Genomic DNA, 18,573 nt, shown 5'->3' with positions numbered 1-18,573 from the left:
GGTTAAATCAGGGGTTGCTGGCCAGCACAGCTCAAAGGGCCAAAGGGCCTGTTTCACACCGTATCTCAATAAATAAATACACAAATGAACTGAGTTGGAGATACTCACTAAGCAGGGAGGAGTGTAGTGTGTTCAGTATTTCAGTAATACTGTAAATATATGGTTCGATTCAGAAATCTTGCCTGTTTACATCATTTATTACGGGTTATATGCATGAAGTGCGTGAATAGCGTACGTCATTACGCCACCCCATCATATGTGCGTTTCACTATAAGAGAAACTAAGAGTGCACACATATCCCAGTTTCCATGTTTTGCCTTCATTTAGTTTCTGGAGTTACAGAATGTAACAGAAGTCATAAACACAGGAGATTCTGCAGAAGCTGGAAATCCAGAGCAACTCAACCCAAAATGCTGGAGGAACTCAGCAGGTCAGGCAGCATCCATGGGAAGGGATAAACAACCGACATTTCGGGCCAAGACCCTTCGTTAGGACTTGAAAGGGAGGGGAGGCTGGCAGAGTAAGGTGGGGGGTGGGTTGGGGGGGTAGGATGACAAGTAGAAAATGAAACTAGGTGAGTAGAGGAGGGGGGAATGAACTAAGAAGCTAAGAGGTGATAGGTAACAAGGGAAGTCTCTGGGTTCCCAGCAAAGGAGAGGATTGTCTGGAGGTAGATGAAGTCCTTGACGTGCAAGTATCAACTGTTGGCAGGTCAACACGACGATACCAATCAGCACTGGACAGCGGCTTCCATCCGAAAGGATTAATGGGAATTGATCCCTGGAGAAATAGTCCCTCCAGCAGGGCGGAGTGAAAAGCTGATCTCCAGATGCTTTGGGGCTGCCCTTTGTCTTGACACCTGGAGTGGAGATCGATCCCAATCTGCTGTAGTCCAGGGAAGATTTCTCGACCACTGAGTCTGCATGTGGGGCCTGGTGCTGTGGCTGAGACACTCCCCACACAGTGCGGGTGTGTGTATCGGCTGTGAGCAGTGACGGCCGAAAGGACGGGGACATGATGTGGGGAACGGGGTAAATTTGGTATCCATCACTGGCAAAGTGTGGTCAGCCCCACTGATTTTCTCTTCTCCCCACTGGGAACTGTGAGGTTTCCTGGAACGGATCAGGGAGATCCCACAATTGTACAGCTGTCTCTCAGTAGGTGGTTGGAAGCGACAGTGGGTCATGGGGTCTACCTGTGTTGGCCTTAAACAAATGGGGAGGGTTTGAGTCGACCATCTACAAGTCCTCACTCAGAACTCAACTCTAGGTAGATCCAGAGAGCCGAACCATTGAAAGAAGTGGACCAGGACGGGAAAGGAAGGGGGGTGAACGCAGAGTAAAATGGTGGGGGATGGTGGGAGGGGAAACCAGGTGAGAGGGAAGATATGTGGGAGGGGAGTGGGGATGAAGTTTGAAGTTGGGGAGGGGAATAAATGGAAAAAGTAGATGGCAGAAGAAGGAGGAATCTGATAGGAGAGCAGAGTAGACTGTGGGAGAAGGGAAGGAGGAAGGAACCAAAGGGAAGTGAGGAGAAGGGGTAAGAGGAAAGCCAGACTGGGAAATGGAACCATTTTGGGGGTTTTAACCAGGCCAGATTGAAAAAGTCACTAAATAATTATCTTCAACAAATCATAAACACACTGGACCACTGTTACACCACCATCAAGAATGCCTAACATGCTGTTCCACACCCTCACTTCAGGAAGTCTGGCTGTACTTCTACTCCCTGAGTATAGACAGAGACTGAAGACTGCAGCACCAGTAGTGAGGACCAAGAAGGTATGGATAAGGGAAGCACAGGAACACCTACAGGACTGCTTTGAATCGATGTACTGGACTGAATTCAAGGATTCATCTTCGAACCTGGATTAATATGCTGCAGTTGTTACCGACTTCATTAATTCCTGTGCAGATAAGTGTGTGCTTATGAGAACATACTGTGTAATCCCAAACCCGGAGATTCGCTGTCTGCTGGGGGCTCGGTCTGTGGCATTCTGCTCCGGAGATTCTGGCATTTAAGTCTGGGGACCCAGGTCTGTACAAGAAAACTAGGTATGACACAGGGGGCTATTTCAGGAGCAAAGATATGATTTTGTGTGAGGTTGGAGGCGATATCAGATGCATATCAACTTTGGCAGGATTTGCAGGACGTTATTTCCTACAAAGTGAAACCCAATAGCATGAACATAAGAACATAAGAAATAGAAGCAGGAGTCGACCATCTGGCCTGTCGAGCCTGCTCTGCCATTCAGTAAGATCATGGCTGATCTGGCCACGGACTACTCTCCACCTATCTGCCTTCTTTCCCCCACTATGCAAAAATCTATCCATCTTGTCTTAAGGTAGCCTCTACTGGTTCATTGTGTTAAGAATTCCAAGGAGGAGAAGATGGCGGCGCGACGGCAGCACGCGTGGTCTCTTCGGTGGTGATGTCTGTTATCTGTCAAGTAGGGGACCGTGCACAATTCTGATTTGATGAAGAAGGATGTGAGAGTACGGAAGAACATCTGGAAAACTTCTGAAATGCCGCGTTAGCTGCCGCTGCTACTGTGTGGTAACCAGAATCTCCGGAGCAGAAGGCCCCGAAATCCTCGGCTTTGCTTGTTTCAGCGGCTGGGGTGAGGTTGAAGGCACTCGGCAGAGGATGGCGCTCGGGAGGCTGTATCGGAGAGGCTGGTCGGAAGCTCCAAGTTTTCGGATGGATGGACTCAGTGTCGGCTGTGGTCGGCTGCTTCCAAGGCATCGGCAAGTTGACGGTGCCTGGAGGTTTAAGGCAGGGAGTTTCTCCCTTTTGCCACCTGCTATCGGGGACTCAGGAGTCAATCAACTTGGGGACTTTTGAGACTTTATTTACCGTGCCCATGGTTTGTTCTTCATCAAATTATGGCATTGCTTTGCACTGCTGTAACTATATGTTATAATTATGTGGTTCTGTCAGTGTTAGTCTTTGGTTTGTCCTGTTTTCTGTGATATCACTCCAGAGAAACATTGTATCATTTCTTAATGCTTGTATGCATTTCTAAATGACAATAAAAGAGGACTGAGTGTTCTCATAATCTAAAATCTAAGATTCACCACCCTCTGTGAAAAGCAGTTCTTCCTTATCTCCATCCTAAATCTACTCCCCTGAATCTTGAGGCTATGTCCCCTAGTTCTAGCCTCACCAAGCAGTGGAAACAACTTTCATAATTTTATCCATCCCTTTCATAATTTTATGTTTCTATAAGATCTCCTTTCATTCTTATGAATTCCAGTGACTCAATCTCTCCTCATAGTCTAACCCCCTCATCTCTGGAATCAACCTGGTGAACCTCCTCAGCACCGCCTCCAAAGCCAGTATATCCTTCCTCAAGTAAGCAGACCAGAACTACACACAGTACTCCAGGTGTGACCTCACCAGTACCCTGTACAGTTGCAGCATAACCTCCCTGCTCTTAAATTCAATCCCTCTGATAACGAAGGCCAACATTCCATTTGCCTCCTCGATAGCCTGCTGTACCTGCAAACCAACCTTTTGTGATTCATGCACAAGCACTCCCAAGTCCCTCTGTACAGCAGCATGCTGCAATTTTTTATCATTTAAATAATAAGCTGCTCTTTCATTTTTCCTTCCAAAGTGGATGACCTCGCATTTACCAACATTGTTCTCCATCTGCCAGACCCTTGCCCACTCACTTAACCTATCTATATCTTGTGCACACATGAGGAAATCTGCAGATGCTGGAATTTCAAGCAACACACATAAAAGTTGCTGGTGAACACAGCAGGCCAGGCAGCATCTATAGGAAGAGGTACAGTTGATGTTTCGAGCCGAGACTGTACCTCTTCCTATAGATGCTGCCTGGCCTGCTGTGTTCACCAGCAATTTTTATGTACTGTATATATTCTGCACAATTTGCTTTTCCACTCAATTTAGTATCATCAGCAACCTTGGATACACTGCACTTGGCCCCCTCTTGCAGATTATTAATGTATATCATGAACAGTTGCGTGCCCAGCACCGACCCCTGTGGCAGACCGCTCACCACTGATTGCCAATTGGAGTAACACCCATGTATCCCAACTCTCTGCTTTCGATTAGTTAACCAATTCTCTATCCATGCTAATACATCACCCCAACTCTACGTATCTTTATCTTACGGATAAATCTTTTATGCGGCACCTCATCAAATGCCTTCTGGAAATCCAACTAACGTCTATCTGTTCCCCTCTATCCACTGCACTCGTTATATCCTCAAAGAACTCCAGTAAGTTTGTCAAACTTTGCTGAATCCATGCTGTGTCTGCCTGATGGATCCATTTCTTTCCAGATGTCTCGCTATTACTTCTTTAACGATAGCTTCAAGCATTTTCCCAACTACAGATGTTAAACTAACTGGCCTATAGTTACCTGCCTTTTGCCTATATGCTTCACTACCAGACGAGCTCAACATCTTCTATTACCACTTTGAAAGGGAGGATATAACTACAGTGTGAAGATCCCTTCAGCACCTGGTGACCCTGTGATCTCTGACTCGGAGGCTGATGTTAGGCTGTCTTTAAGGAGCGTAAATCCTTGCAAGGGTGGCAGACCCCAATGGAGTACCTGGTAAGGATCTGTAAACTTGTGCCAACCAACTGGCGAGAGTACCCAAGACATTTTCAAACTCTTGCTGCTACAGGTGGAAGTTCCCACGTGCTTTAAAAGGGCTACAATTATACCAGTGCCTAAGAAGAGTAGAGTGAGCTGCCTCAGTGTCTATTGTCCAGTAGCACTCAAATCAACGGTGGTGAAATGCTTTGAAAGATTTTATTATGGCTAGAATGAGCTCCTGTTTCAGTAAGGACATGGACCCACTTCAATCTGCCTATCACCACAGTAAGTCTATAGCACATGCAATCTCAATGGCTCTTCACACGGCCTTAGACCACCTGGACAATACAAACAGCTACATCAGGGTGCATTCATCAACCATAGCTCAGTATTTAATACCACCATTCCCACAATCTTGAATGAGAAGTTGCAGACCTGGGCCTCTGTACCTCCCTCTGCAACTGGATCCTTGACTTCCTCAACGGAAGACTACAATCTGTGTGGATTTGGGATAATATCTCAACCTCGCTGACGATCAGCACTGGCGCACCTCAGGGGTGTGTGCTTAGCCCACTGCTCTACTCTCTGTATCCCATGACTGTGTGGCTAGGCATAGCTCAAATACCATCTATAAATTTACTGACGATACAACCATTGTTGGTAGAATCTCAGATGGAGATGAGAGGGTGTACAGGAGTGAGATATACCAACTAGTAGCAATAAACTTGCACTCAATGTCAGTAAGACGAAAGAGCTGATTGTGGACATCAGGAAGGGTAAGACAAAGGAACACATACCAATCCTCATAGAGGGATCAGAAATGGAGAGAGTGACAGATTTCAAGTTCATGGTGTCAAGATCTCTGAGGATCTAACCCGGTCCCAACATATCGATGCAGCTATACAGAAGGCAAGACAGTGGCTATATTCCATTAGGAGTCTGAGGAAATTTGGTTTGTCAACTAAGACACTGTAAAACTTCTACAAATGGAGAGCATTCTGATAAGCTGCATCACTATCTGGTATGGACACTGCACAGGATCAAAAGAAGCTACAAAAAGTTGTAAAGGTTTGTCAGCCCCAACTAGGGTACTGGCTATCTTCCAGGAGCGGTGCCTCAGAAAGGGGGTGTTCATCATTAAGGACCCCCATACCTAGGACATGCCCTTTTCTCACTGTTACCATCAGGAAGGAGGTACAGAAGCCTGAAGGCACACACTCAGCGATTCAGGAACAGTTTCTTCCCCTCTGCCATCTGATTCCTAAATGGACATTGAACCCTTGGACACTACCTCACTTTTTTTTTGTTTTTATATTATTTCTGTTTTTGTACTATTCAAGATACATATACTTACTGTAATTGATCTAATAATTTATTTTTCTTTCTATATTTATCATGTATTGAATGTACTGCTGCTGCAAAGTTAACAAATTTCACGATATATGCTGGTGATATTAAACCTGATTCTAAAAATATCGAAGGCGAGGGGTGAGAAATTACTGGAAGTTAGAGAAATCGATGTTCATGCGATTCTCAGACAGAATATTAGGTGTTGCTCCTCCAACCTGAGAGTGTTGCATCATGACAGTAGAGGAGGACGATGTTCGACCTGTCGGAATGGGAACGGAACGTAGATTTGAAAGGGTGGCTTCCAGGGAATCTTGCCTTTTATGGCAGACAGAGCAAAGGTGCTACACAAAGCAGTCCCCAGTCTACATCGGGACTCATTGATGTAGAGGAAGCTGCACAAGGAGCACTGGATAGAGCAGATGAGCCCATCAGACTCGCAGGTGAGGTGTCCCCTCACCTGAAAGAAATGTTTGTGGCCCTGAAGGGTGATGCATTGTCCTGCTTGCAGGGATAAGTGTCATAAAGCAGATCAGTGGGGAAGGACCAGTGGACACAGGAGCCTCAGAGAGAGCCGTCCCTAAGGAAAACAGCGAGTGAAGGGAGGACGTGCCTTGCAGTAGGACCCTGTTGGACATGGTGGAAGTTATGGAGAATGATGTGCTGTATATGGCGGCCCATGGAGTGGTAGGTAAGGATAAGGGAAACTCTATCCTTGATATGGTGGTGGGAAGATAGGCTGACGTGGATATCCGGGAAATGGAGATGTGGGTGAGGGCAACATTGATGGTGGAGGAAGGGAACACTGTTCTTTGAAGAAGGGGTACATCTCAGATGGTCCGGAATGGAAAGCATCAGCATAAGAACAGATGCGGCAGAGATGGAGGAACTGAGAAAGGGGAATGGTCGTGATTCCTGGAAGAGTAGGCTCCCTGTACCTGAGTATGTGTATGTGTTCTGCATCATAGTGATGCCATGCTTGGAATATCATGTGGTGTGGGTGAAGCTCACCCCGCTATGCATGTGGGTAGGGTGCAGCTCACTGTCACTTTAACATATAACTAGTGGAGGACAGATGATTCTCATTTATCTCATCTATCTGAGAACTTATCTGGGTCCCACTCTGACAGATTGATAGGAGGTATCTTTTTAAAGTCACCAGCCACAAGGGTTTTAGACATGACTGTTCCAAGTGTTTTCCGATAAGGGTTGTAAACCAATTGGTGACTTCCATGCCTGGTCACATTGCTCCCACGTCACGTCTCTGCCGCCAAAATCCGGAAGTAGATGGTGGATTTTCTATGTGGCAAGGATCTCTGGTATGGTTCTGAGACTCCTGATTGAGGAGAGTGGTCAGTCACGGGTATGCTTCTAAAACCAGGTGGATACTCTGTCTCTGAACCCTGCAGATACCTGTATGTTGAGCATCTTCCCAGAGAGAAGTCACTCCTGATGCGTTTCTTCCCCAGGAATAGGGCTGGGGGGCTCTTTTCTCAGCTGTGTTACTTTATGACACCAGGCCTTCAGGACATCACGTGGTTCCCAGTGGCGAGCACCTGTTTCCCTGTTAAAGCTGCCTGCTTATCAGTGGAATCAGGAACATCCCTACCTCCAGGTACTGCGACTTGACAGGGAAGGAGTGAAATGCTTGAAGAGTGAAGCTGCACAGCACCAAGTCTTCCAGTGGATGATTTTGGTTCCATGTCACCTCGTGATAACAGATTTCTACATATTTCTACAGATATACTGTGGAGACATTCTAACTGGTTGCATCACTGTCTGGTGTGAAGGACCATTGCAAAGAGTTGGAAAACGCTGCAGAGGGTTGCAATCTCAGTCAGCTCAATCACGGGCACCAGCCTCCTCAGCACTGAGGACACCTTCAAAAGGTGAGGGTTCAACAAAGGAGATGTCCATCATTAAGGACCCCCATTACCCAGGACTGGCTCTAACCTCATCGCTACCATCAATGAAAACACTTTAGGAACACCTTCTTCCCTTCCGCCATCAGCTTTCTGAATGGACGGTGAACCAACTCGTGATCACTGCCGCACTATGTTTTGCTCGCTTTTTGCACTACTTGTTTAATTTTTTAATTAATTGTATATTCTATATATAAATGATACACAATTTTCTTACTGTGACTTCATACTTCACTGCACTGCTACCACAAAATAACATATGCCAGTCATATTAAACCTGATTCTGATTCAAATGAGGGGTCTGATGACCATTGTCTGCCCCCAACTGGATGGACTCCCATTTTCCAGGAGTTGCTTCTTGGGCAGAGAGTCCTCAGAGCTGGTCTTACACAATTATGGGCTGCTACTTGCAAATGGAGGCATTTCCTGTGCACCCTAACTGTTCACAGTCATCACCCCCATCTCTGGCCATTGTTCTGTGTCCTGGATATGGCTATATGGGACCTGGGGTGGGGTGTGTTGGTGGAAGCAGTCCTGTGCAACAGAATTTTAATTTTACGTTCACCTGTGGACTCGTGGATCCCTGTCCTTTCGTAGCCTGGATGAATATGTGTTCCATGTACAAGAAAGTGTGTCTCAGTTCGGTATTTGATGTTTGCCTGGACTTAGTCCCTGAACAATGGGTGGCCAGGTGAGAAGGAAGTGAGACCTTCATCATTTTGTTCATGAGCAAGGTGGCCATTCACCAGTGCAGACAGTAGCCTATCAAAAGCACCATCTGAACCCACATCCTGCCCATCATCCGAGGATATATCCATTCATGGACGATAAATGAAAAGAATTCAGCATTGTCTGCTGGAGACTTTCAAGGAGAAGTGGGCTCCACAAAGGCTAGGTCCATCCTGGGCATGGAACAACTGCTTTAATCAAGCTTTGCTTAAAAAATGGGGAAAATATTGGGTACAGAATAAACCCCTCTCTCCAGTGATCTGTTAAATATTGCCAAGACACAAGTCAGATCCAGAGTAAAGTTCTTCTTTCCTGTCCCTCCACACACTCTCAGTACAAGGTTAGATTCAGAGTGAAGCTCCCTTTACACTGTCCCACCTAACGCTTCCGAGATATGGGCTAGATACAGATTGAAGCTCCCTCTGCAGGGAAGCTTCACCCTCAGAATAACCTGGGTTCTTTACTCTGACACTTACCAGATGTGTCCAGTTTGCAGATGTCCCTCAGCTTGATCTCTGCTGTTTCATTACTGATGGGGTTCCTGACCTCACAGTACACAATGTCCTCGACCTCTGCAGCGTGATGAACCTTCAGTGTATTTCCGAGTACCTGGAAGTGCTGGGTGCTGTCATTTACCAAAGTTTCATTCCTCCACCACGTGAAGCTGATGGGGTCACCTGAGGTCACGCTGCAGGTCAGGGTGAAGTTGCAGATCCCAGTGGTACTCTGAACTGTGATGTGTGCTCCTGACACAGGCTCTGAGGTTGGTGCAGAGAGATGCAAATGAGTAAAGGAGTTCTTAGTAGACACTTCGATCACCAATTTCCCCATCCCATCCTGAACAGTCCCAAGTGAACATAAAGCTGATCCCAGCTCATAACCCTCCACCCGTTTAACCCTTCACTCATCTTCAGTTCAGCCAGTTGCTGCTAGAAGAAGTTCCCACGTGTGCTGTGCCCTCTTCCCAAAAAATTGCCCACACTCATCCACAAGCACACTGTTATGTCTTGTTTATGGCTCTGTATGCTGGGAATTCTCTCAGCTCCACGTCTTCTGTCACTCCTGTGAGTGGTCCTGAATCTGAAGCAAGAGCAGTAACCATGGGACTGTGACTGCACAGAGCTAGACGGGAAATGTGTGCAGTATTCCAGAGTGAACCTGACACTGGAGATCCTGGGTCACACACCTTCTCCCTCATTCATCAGCTCACAGACCAGGGTGTCATCAGGATGTTAGAAACATAGAAAAGAGGCGCAGGAGTAAGCCATTCGGCCCTTCGAGCCTGCACTGCCATTCAGTATGATCATGGCTGATCATCCAACTCAGAACCCTGTATCTGCCTTCTCTCCATACCCCCTGATCCCTTTAGCCACAAGGGCCATATCTAACTCCCTCTTAAACATAGCCAATGAACTGGCCTCAACTGTTTCCTGTGGCAGAGAATGCCACAGATTCACCACTCTCTGTGTGAAGAAGTTTTTCCTAATCTTGGTCCTAAAAGGCTTCCCCTTTATCCTCAAACTGTGACCCCTCGTTCTGGACTTCCCCAACATCGGGAACAATCTTCCTGCATCTAGCCTGTCCTCAATCTGTGACCCCTCGTTCTGGACTTCCCCAACATCGGGAACAATCTTCCTGCATCTAGCCTGTCCAATCCCTGTAGGAGTTTATACGTTTCAATCTTCTAAATTCCAGCAAGTATAAGCCTAGTCGATCCAGTCTTTCATCATATGAAAGTCCTGCCATCCCAGGAATCAATCTGGTGAACCTTCTTTGTACTCCCTCTATGGCAAGAATGTCTTTCCTCAGATTAGGGGACCAAAACTGCACACAATACTCCAGGTGTGGTCTCACCAAGGCCTTGTACAACTGCAGCAGTACCTCCCTGCTCCTGTACTCGAATCCTCTTGCTATGAATGCCAGCATACCATTCGCCTTTTTCACCACCTGCTGTACCTGCATGCCCACTTTCAATGAATGGTGTATAATGACACCCAGGTCTTGTTGCACCTCCCCTTTTCCTAATCGGCCACCATTCAGATAATAATCTGTTTTCCTGTTTTTGCCACCAAAGTGGATAACTTCACATTTATCCACATTAAATTGCACCTGCCATGAATTTGACCACTCACCCAACCTATCCAAGTCACTCTGCATCCTCTTAGCATCCTCCTCCAGCTAACACTGTCGCCCAGCTTTGTGTCATCCGCAAACTTGGAGATGCTGCATTTAATTCCCTCATCCAAGTCATTAATATATATTGTAAACAACTGGGGTCTCAGCACTGAGCCTTGCGGTATCCCACTAGTCACTGCCTGAATTCTGAAAAGGTCCCATTTATTCCCACTCTTTGCTTCCTGTCTGCCAACCAATTCTCTATCCACATCAATACCGTACCCCCAATACTGTGTGCTTTAAGTTTGCACACTAATCTCCTGTGTGGGACCTTGTCAAAAGCCTTTTGAAAATCCAAATATACCACATCCACTGGTTCTCCCCTATCCACTCTACTAGTTACGTCCTCAAAAAATTCTATGAGATTCGTCAGACATGATTTTCCTTTCACAAATCCATGCTGACTTTGTCTGATGATTTCACTGCTTTCCAAATGTGCTGATATCACATCCTTGATAACTGACTCCAGCAGTTTCCCCACCACCGACGTTAGGCTAACCGGTCTATAATTCCCCGGTTTCTCTCTCCCTCCTTTTTTAAAAAGCGGGGTTACCTTAACCACCCTCCAATCCTCAGGAACTAGTCCAGAATCTAAAGAGTTTTGAAAAATTATCACTAATGCATCCACTATTTCTTGGGCTACTTCCTTAAAGCATTCTGGGATGCAGACCATCTGGCCCTGGGGATTTATCTGCCTTTAATCCCTTCAATTTACCTAACACCGCTTCCCTACTAACATGTATTTCCCTCAATTCCTCCATCTCACTGGACCCTCTGTCCCCTACTATTTCCAGAAGATTATTTATATCCTCCTTAGTGAAGACAAAACCAAAGTAGTTATTCAATTGGTCTGTCATGTCCTTGTTCCCCATAATCAATTCACCATCTGTTGATTCCCATCTGTTGACATGGCACATTCGGAGAGGGGAAATGAGTCAGAGTGGGGAGTAAGTTGCAGAGACAGGACAGTAATTTGGGATGACAGATTCAGCCTTCAATCAACGGCAGCACTCCAAGTACAGCTGTATCTATGCAGTGCCAGAGACCTAGGTTCAATCTTGATCTTGGCTGGTGTCTGTGTGGACTTTGTATGTTCTCTGTGTTTTGGCTTTGGTTTCCTTCACATGTCAAAGTCATGAGGGTAGGGAAGCTAATTAGACATGGGACATACATTGCCACTGGTCTGTATGTAAGCGGAGGCATCTGGGGCAGGTTGATGAGAATGTGGGAGGAATTAAAAATGGATCTAGTGCAGGATTAGAGTGAATGGGCAGATGGTCAGCATGAATCATGGAATTAATGATTTTTTGTGTTCTGATCATGGGCTTTTCCTGTTCCTATATCTGACAGGCTTTTCCTGTTCCGTATATTTACAGGGTTTTTCCTGTTCTGTATATTTACAGGGTTTTTCCTGTTCTGTATATTTACAGGGTTTTTCCTGTTCTGTATATTTACAGGGTTTTTCCTGTTCCGTATATCTAGAGGGCTTTTCCTGTTCTGTATATGTAAAGGGATTTTCCTGTTCTGTATATCGAAAGGGTTTTTCCTGTTCCGTATATCTACAGGACTTTTCCTGTTCTGTATAACTAAAGGGTTTTTCCTCTTCCATATATCTAAAGGTACGTGGCCAAGTGGTTAAGGCGTTCGTCTAGTGATTTGAAGGTTGCTAGTTCGAGCCTTGGCTGAGGCAGCGTGTGTGTCCTTGAGCAAGGCATTTAACTATACATTGCTCTGCGACGACACTGGTGCCAAGCTGTATGGGTCCTAATGTCCTTCCCTTAGACAACATCGGTGGTGTGGACAGGGGGGTCCCTTGCCCAGGCCTGCACCCTGGAAAACCTTCCAAGGCGCAAATCCATGGTCTCATGAGACTAACGGATCTAAAGGGCTTTTCCTGTTCCGTGTATCGAAAAGATTTTCGCTGTTTATGCGTGGGAGGTGGGGGGGGAGCTGGGGGGACTTTTGGGTTCTAACATTTAACTGTCATTCATTGTTTGGGGCACTCCTTTGTTTCCTTCGATGTTTGCGATGAAAAGGATTTTCAGGATGTACATCGTATACATTTCTCTGACATTCAATGTACCTTTGAAACCTTTGATCTTCCTTGGTTAGACTACCCATAGAATGTACTCACAGTTTTTGTCTCTTTTGGTTCAGACCTCATTCAGAATCAGAAAATACTTCATAAAGCAGAAAACGGACATTCAGCCAATGCCAGCTATGGCAGTTGGGATGGATTTGTCCAGCACTCTTCACTCTCAGCTGCGTGGGTGCATGGCTGAGCAGTGGCTGAAATACTCCCGCACACGTAGCCTATGTTGCTGTGTTAACTGGAGTTGGATGCAGCTGGAAAAACTTTCAGGGACCCTGCAGCTCGTGCTCGTGTTCCCAGTATTAATTGTGTACTTTTTTATTTGCACAATTTGTCCTCTTTTGCACATTGGATGTTTGTTGTTCTTTGTTCTGTGTGTTTTGTGGATTCAATTGTTTTTCTTTGTTTTCCAGTGGGTGCCCACAAACAAAATGAATCTCCCGGTAGTGTAGCGGTTAGCGAGATGCTAACGCTCAGGGCATTGGTGTTCAGTGTCCAATCCCAATGTTCTTCGTTCTCCCTGTGACCGAATGTGTTTCCTCCAGGTTTCCTCCTACGGGTTTATTCCCACAGTACAAACCCGTACCAGTTGGTATGCTGACTGGTTGCTGAATTGTCCTGTGGTCAGGATCAGATTAAACCTGTGGGTGCGGCTCCCTTCCTTTCCAATCCTGATGAGGTGGTCTCGGCCTGAAATGTTGACTCTTTTTGCCTCTCCATAGATGTTGCCTGACCTGCTGAGTTCATCCAGCATTTTGTGTGCGTTGCTATGGGAGCAGAATCTGCCTGCTCTTCCATTCTTTCCCTTAACTGATAAATAACATTCTGTTTGCCAGTTTAATCTCCAGGGGTCTGAGTTTTAAAGGCGTGTGGACTCACGGTCTGATGTGCTGTTGAATCTCTACTCTGCGTGTGGCAGCAACTCAGTGCATAAAGTACATGATCAAGAGATCAAGTTGTTGTTCAGACCAAAGATCAGAATGGGGAAGTAATGTGATCTTTGACTGTGGAATGATGGTTGATGCTAGATGGAGTGTTTTGAGTATCTCCAAAACTGCTGATTTCCTGGGATTTTCATGCACAACAGTCTCAAGTTCACAGAGAAGGGTGTGAAAACCAAAAAAAATCAATGACCAACAGTTCTGTGAGCAAAAATAGCTTGTCAGTGACAGCATTCAGAGGAGAATGGCCAGACTTGACTTTGAAGTGGATGGGCTCCAGCAGGAGAACCCCACACCCTGCGGGTTCCACTTCCCAATCTAATAAAGTGGCCACTGACTCTACTTTTGCATGACTACCAGTGTCCTCAACTCTCCAACACTTTGCATGGGCAGAAACTCTTCAGAATTGAGAACGACGTCTATGGGGCTTGCTGGGCAGGGATGTGAAGTGGCCAAATGGAGCTGAGGTGTAGTGGGGCTGAGGCAGTGCAGGGCTGGGGGAGGTGAGGAAATGCACCAGGGCAGGGTGTGCACAGTGAGGTGGAGGTCACTTCACTAGGTACACTCGTACACCTGCTCATTCATGTAAATGTCTAATCAGACAATCTTGTGACTACAGAAAGTTGTAAACTCAACCATCATGGGCACGACCCATTGAGGGCACCTTCAAAAAGTGGCACCTGCCATTAAGTACCCCCACCACCCAGGACATCTTCACTTCTCATTGCTTCCATCAGGGAGGAGGTGCAGGAGCCTGAAGACACACACTCAACATCTCAGGCAAAGCTTCTTCCCCTCCGCCGTCAGATTTCTGAATGGACAATGAACCCATACACTTGACCTCACTACTTTTTCCCTTTCATTGCTCTCTTTTTGACTGTTGATTTATTTTAATTTTATATATATTCCTTATGGTTTATTAGACTGTTTTTATCATGTACTGCTGCCTCAAAACACTAAATTTTATGATGTTTGCCAGTGATATTAAACCTGATTTTGGTTCTGTTCTAATTGTCCGTGTTGGTACCACACTCCTCCCTGTGTGCTGTTTCTCCAGGCCTGGACACAGGAACAACCTGCACGGCCGCTGGCCTCATCTCCAGGGATGCAGTGGGTGTGTTCCTCTCAGCCCCACTGCACTGGGACCGTGAGCCCAACTCTAGACACAGGCAGACAGTGGGAACACGCAGGATCTGCCCTTACCCATTAATCCAGGCCCCTCCACAGAAGTCTTACTCACCGTACACCTTAAGTTGGATACGCTTTTTGCATTCCTTTCCTGAATCTCCTGCAGTAAGAGTCACTTCATAATCATCAGTGTCCTCTTTCCTTAGATCATGGATTTCCAAGCTGAAGTTTCCGGAATGAAGAGTTATTCGGTTGTTGTAAGTTGTATTAAAGTATTTAGTCGATCCTTCTATGTATCGTGCTATCGCTGCGCTGAGTGATAACCTTTTCCACACAACCGCGTCAATGCCCTGACAGACTGGGGTCGAAGGAGACAAGGAAACCGAGTGTCCCAGGACTCCATTCACAATGACAGGGGAAGCTCCAGTCCTGGCTGAGGAGACAAGAGGAGACAGTCAGAATGTGAGCTCAGTGACTGGAGGAGGAATCAAACCTTGCAGGATCACATACACAGGGGCAGGCCATGAGGCCCATTGTCTGGCTTCTGTCCCATGACTGATCTGACCCACAGTTCCTACATCACACAGTGAGCTCATGGGGGGAACAGAGTGAAGATTCGCTGCAACCAGACCTGAGAAATGAAGTCAGGGAGGCAGAGACATGGCAAAGGAACTCGGTCAAGTGAATGGTATCCGTGGAGAAGCTAGAAGCATTTGGGGAGTTTGAACAAAAAAGGAATAGAGCAACACTCTTACAATTCAGGGCATTGGAGTTCCGAGTTCAACTCTGGCACCCTGTGTAAGCAAGTTTGTCAGTTCTTACCGTGAGTCCTCCCACAGCCCAAAGACATACTGGTTAGTTGGTCAATTGGTCATTGTCAATTGTCTTGTGGTTAAGCTTGGGATAACCAGTTGGGTAGCTCGTCTGGCCATAAGGACCTGTTCCAAGCCGTATCTCTGAGCCAATAAGTAAATTATGTGGGTAAATGGGAGGGTGTGAGCTATGTGCAGGAACAGATTTCTGAAAATGGTAAAAGACATGGAGCATAGAACATAGAATACTACAGTACAGTACAGGATCTTCGGCCCACAATGTTGTGCCAACCCTCAAACCCTGCCTCCCATATAAGCCCCCATCTTAAATTCCTCCATATACATGTCTAGTAGTCTTTTAAACTTCACTAGTGTATCTGCCTCCACCACTGACTCAGGCAGTGCATTCCATGCACCAACCACTCTCTGAGTAAAAAACCTTCCTCTAATATCCCCCTTGAACTTCCCACCCCTTACCTTAAAGCCATGTCCTCTTGTATTGAGCAGTGGTGCCCTGGGGAAGAGGCGCTGGCTATCCACTCTATCTATTCCTCTTATTATCTTGTACACCTCTATCGTGTCTCCTCTCATCCTCCTTCTCTCCAAAGAGTAAAGCCCGAGCTCCCTTAATATCTGATCATAATGCACACTCTCTAAACCAGGCAGCATCGTGGTAAATCTCCTCTGTACCCTTTCCAATGCTTCCACATCCTTCCTATAGTAAGGCGACCAGAACTGGACACAGTACTCCAAGTGTGGCCTAACCAGAGTTTTATAGAGCTGCATCATTACATCGCGACTCTTAAACTCTATCCCTCGACTTATGAAAGCTAACACCCCATAAGCTTTCTTAACTACCCTATCCATCTGTGAGGCAACTTTCAGGGATCTGGGGGTACATGTACCCCCAGATCCCTCTGCTCCTCCACACTACCAAGTATCCTGCCATTTACTTTGTACTCTGCCTTGGAGTTTGTCCTTCCAAAGTGTACCACCTCACACTTCTCCGGGTTGAACTCCATCTGCCACTTCTCAGCCCACTTCTGCATCCTATCAATATCTCTCTACAATCTTTGACAATCTTCTACACTATCTACAACACCACCAACCTTTGTGTCATCTGCAAACTTGACAATCCACCCTTCTACCCCCACATCCAGGTCGTTAATAAAAATCACGAAAAGTAGAGGTCCCAGAACAGATCCTTGTGGGACACCACCAGTCACAACCCTCCAATCTGAATGTACTCCCTCCACCACCACCCTCTGCCTTCTGCAGGCAAGCCAATTCTGAATCCACCTGGCCAAACTTCCCTGGATCCCATGCCTTCTGACTTTCTGAATAAGCCTACCATGTGGAACCTTGTCAAATGCCTTACTAAAATCCATATAGATCACATGCACTGCACAACCTTCATCTATATGCCTGGTCACCTCCCCAAAGAACTCTATCAGGCTTATTAGACACGATCTGCCCTTCACAAAGCCATGCTGACTGTCCCTGAACAGACCATGATTCTCTAAATGCCCAGAGATCCTATCTCTAAGAATCATTTCCAACAGCTTTCCCACCACAGACATAAGGCTCACTGGTCTATAATTGCCCAGACTATCCCTACTACCTTTTTTGAACAAGGGGACAACATTCGCCTCCCTCCAATCCTCCGGTACCATTCCCGTAGACAATGAGGACATAAAGATCCTAGCCAGAAGCTCAGCAATCTCTTACCTCACCTCGTGGAGCAGCCTGGAGAATATTCCGTTAGGCCCCAGGGACTTATCCGTCCTAATGTATTCTAACAACTCCAGCATCTCCTCTCCCTTAATATCAGCATGCTCCAGAACATCAACCTCACTCATATTGTCCTCACCATCATCAAGTTCCCTCTCATTGGTGAATATCAAAGAGAAGTATTTATTGAGGACCTCGCTCACTTCCGCAGCCTCCAGACACATCTTCCCACCTTTATCTCTAATCGGTCCTACTTTCACTCCTGTCATCCTTTTGTTCTTCACATAATTGAAGAATGCCTTGGGGTTTTCCTTTACCCTACTCGCCAAGGCCTTCTCATGCCCCCTTCCTGCTCTTCTCAGCCCCTTCTTAAGCTCCTTTCTTGCTTCCTCAATAGACCCATCTGATCCCTGCTTCCTAAACCTCATGTATGCTGCCTTCTTCCACCTGACTAGATTTTCCACCTCACTTGTCACCCATGGTTCCTTCAATACCATTCTTTATCTTCCTCATCAGGACAAATTTATCCCTAACATCCTGCAAGACATCTCTCAACATCGACCACATGTCCATAGTACATTTCCCTGCAAAAACATCATCCCAATTCACACCTGCAAGTTCTAGCCTTATAGCCTCATAATTTGCCTTTCGCCAATTAAAAATTTTCCTGTCCTCTCTGATTCTATCCTTTTCCATGATAATGCTAAAGACCAGGGAGCGGTGGTCACTGTCCCCCCAGATGCTCAGCCACTGACCTGACCCGGTTCATTACCTAGTACTAGGTCTAGTATGGCATTCCCCCAGTCCACATACTGTGACAGGAATCCATCCTGGACACACTTAACAAACTCTGCCCCATCTAAACCCTTGGAACTAATCAGGTGCCAATCAACATTAGGGAATTTAAAGTCACCCATGATAACAACCCTGTTATTTTTGCACCTTTCCAAAATCTGCCTCCCAATCTGCTCCTCGGTATCTCTGCTGCTACCAGGGGGCCTATAGAATACTCCCAGTAGAGTAACTGCTCCCTTCCTGTTCCTGACTTCCACCCATACTGACTCAAAAGAGGTGGAGAATCGAACACTAGAGAGTCTGAAGTTAGTATCTTTGGAATAGAT

The 18,573-nt window shown here is 46.2% G+C and overlaps 1 protein-coding gene across 1 annotated transcript in view; it reads right to left on the bottom strand.

The window, feature by feature from the left end:
• LOC134344208 (T-lymphocyte surface antigen Ly-9-like) overlaps positions 1–18,573 on the bottom strand; it is a 63,061-nt gene that overhangs the window by 23,351 nt on the left and 21,137 nt on the right. Inside the window, exons 2-3 of the mRNA XM_063043617.1 lie at positions 15,022–15,342; positions 9,050–9,331 (exon numbers count right to left, since the gene is read on the bottom strand). Of these exons, the coding sequence (XP_062899687.1) occupies positions 9,050–9,331; positions 15,022–15,342 (603 nt within the window). The remainder of the gene's footprint in view (positions 1–9,049; positions 9,332–15,021; positions 15,343–18,573) is intronic.

This window comes from Mobula hypostoma, chromosome 3, assembly GCF_963921235.1.
Source record: "Mobula hypostoma chromosome 3, sMobHyp1.1, whole genome shotgun sequence".
NCBI classification, from domain to species: Eukaryota; Metazoa; Chordata; class Chondrichthyes; order Myliobatiformes; family Myliobatidae; genus Mobula; species Mobula hypostoma.
The sequence above is the reverse complement of the archived record's forward strand: the minus strand, read 5'-3'. Positions and strand labels throughout refer to the sequence as shown.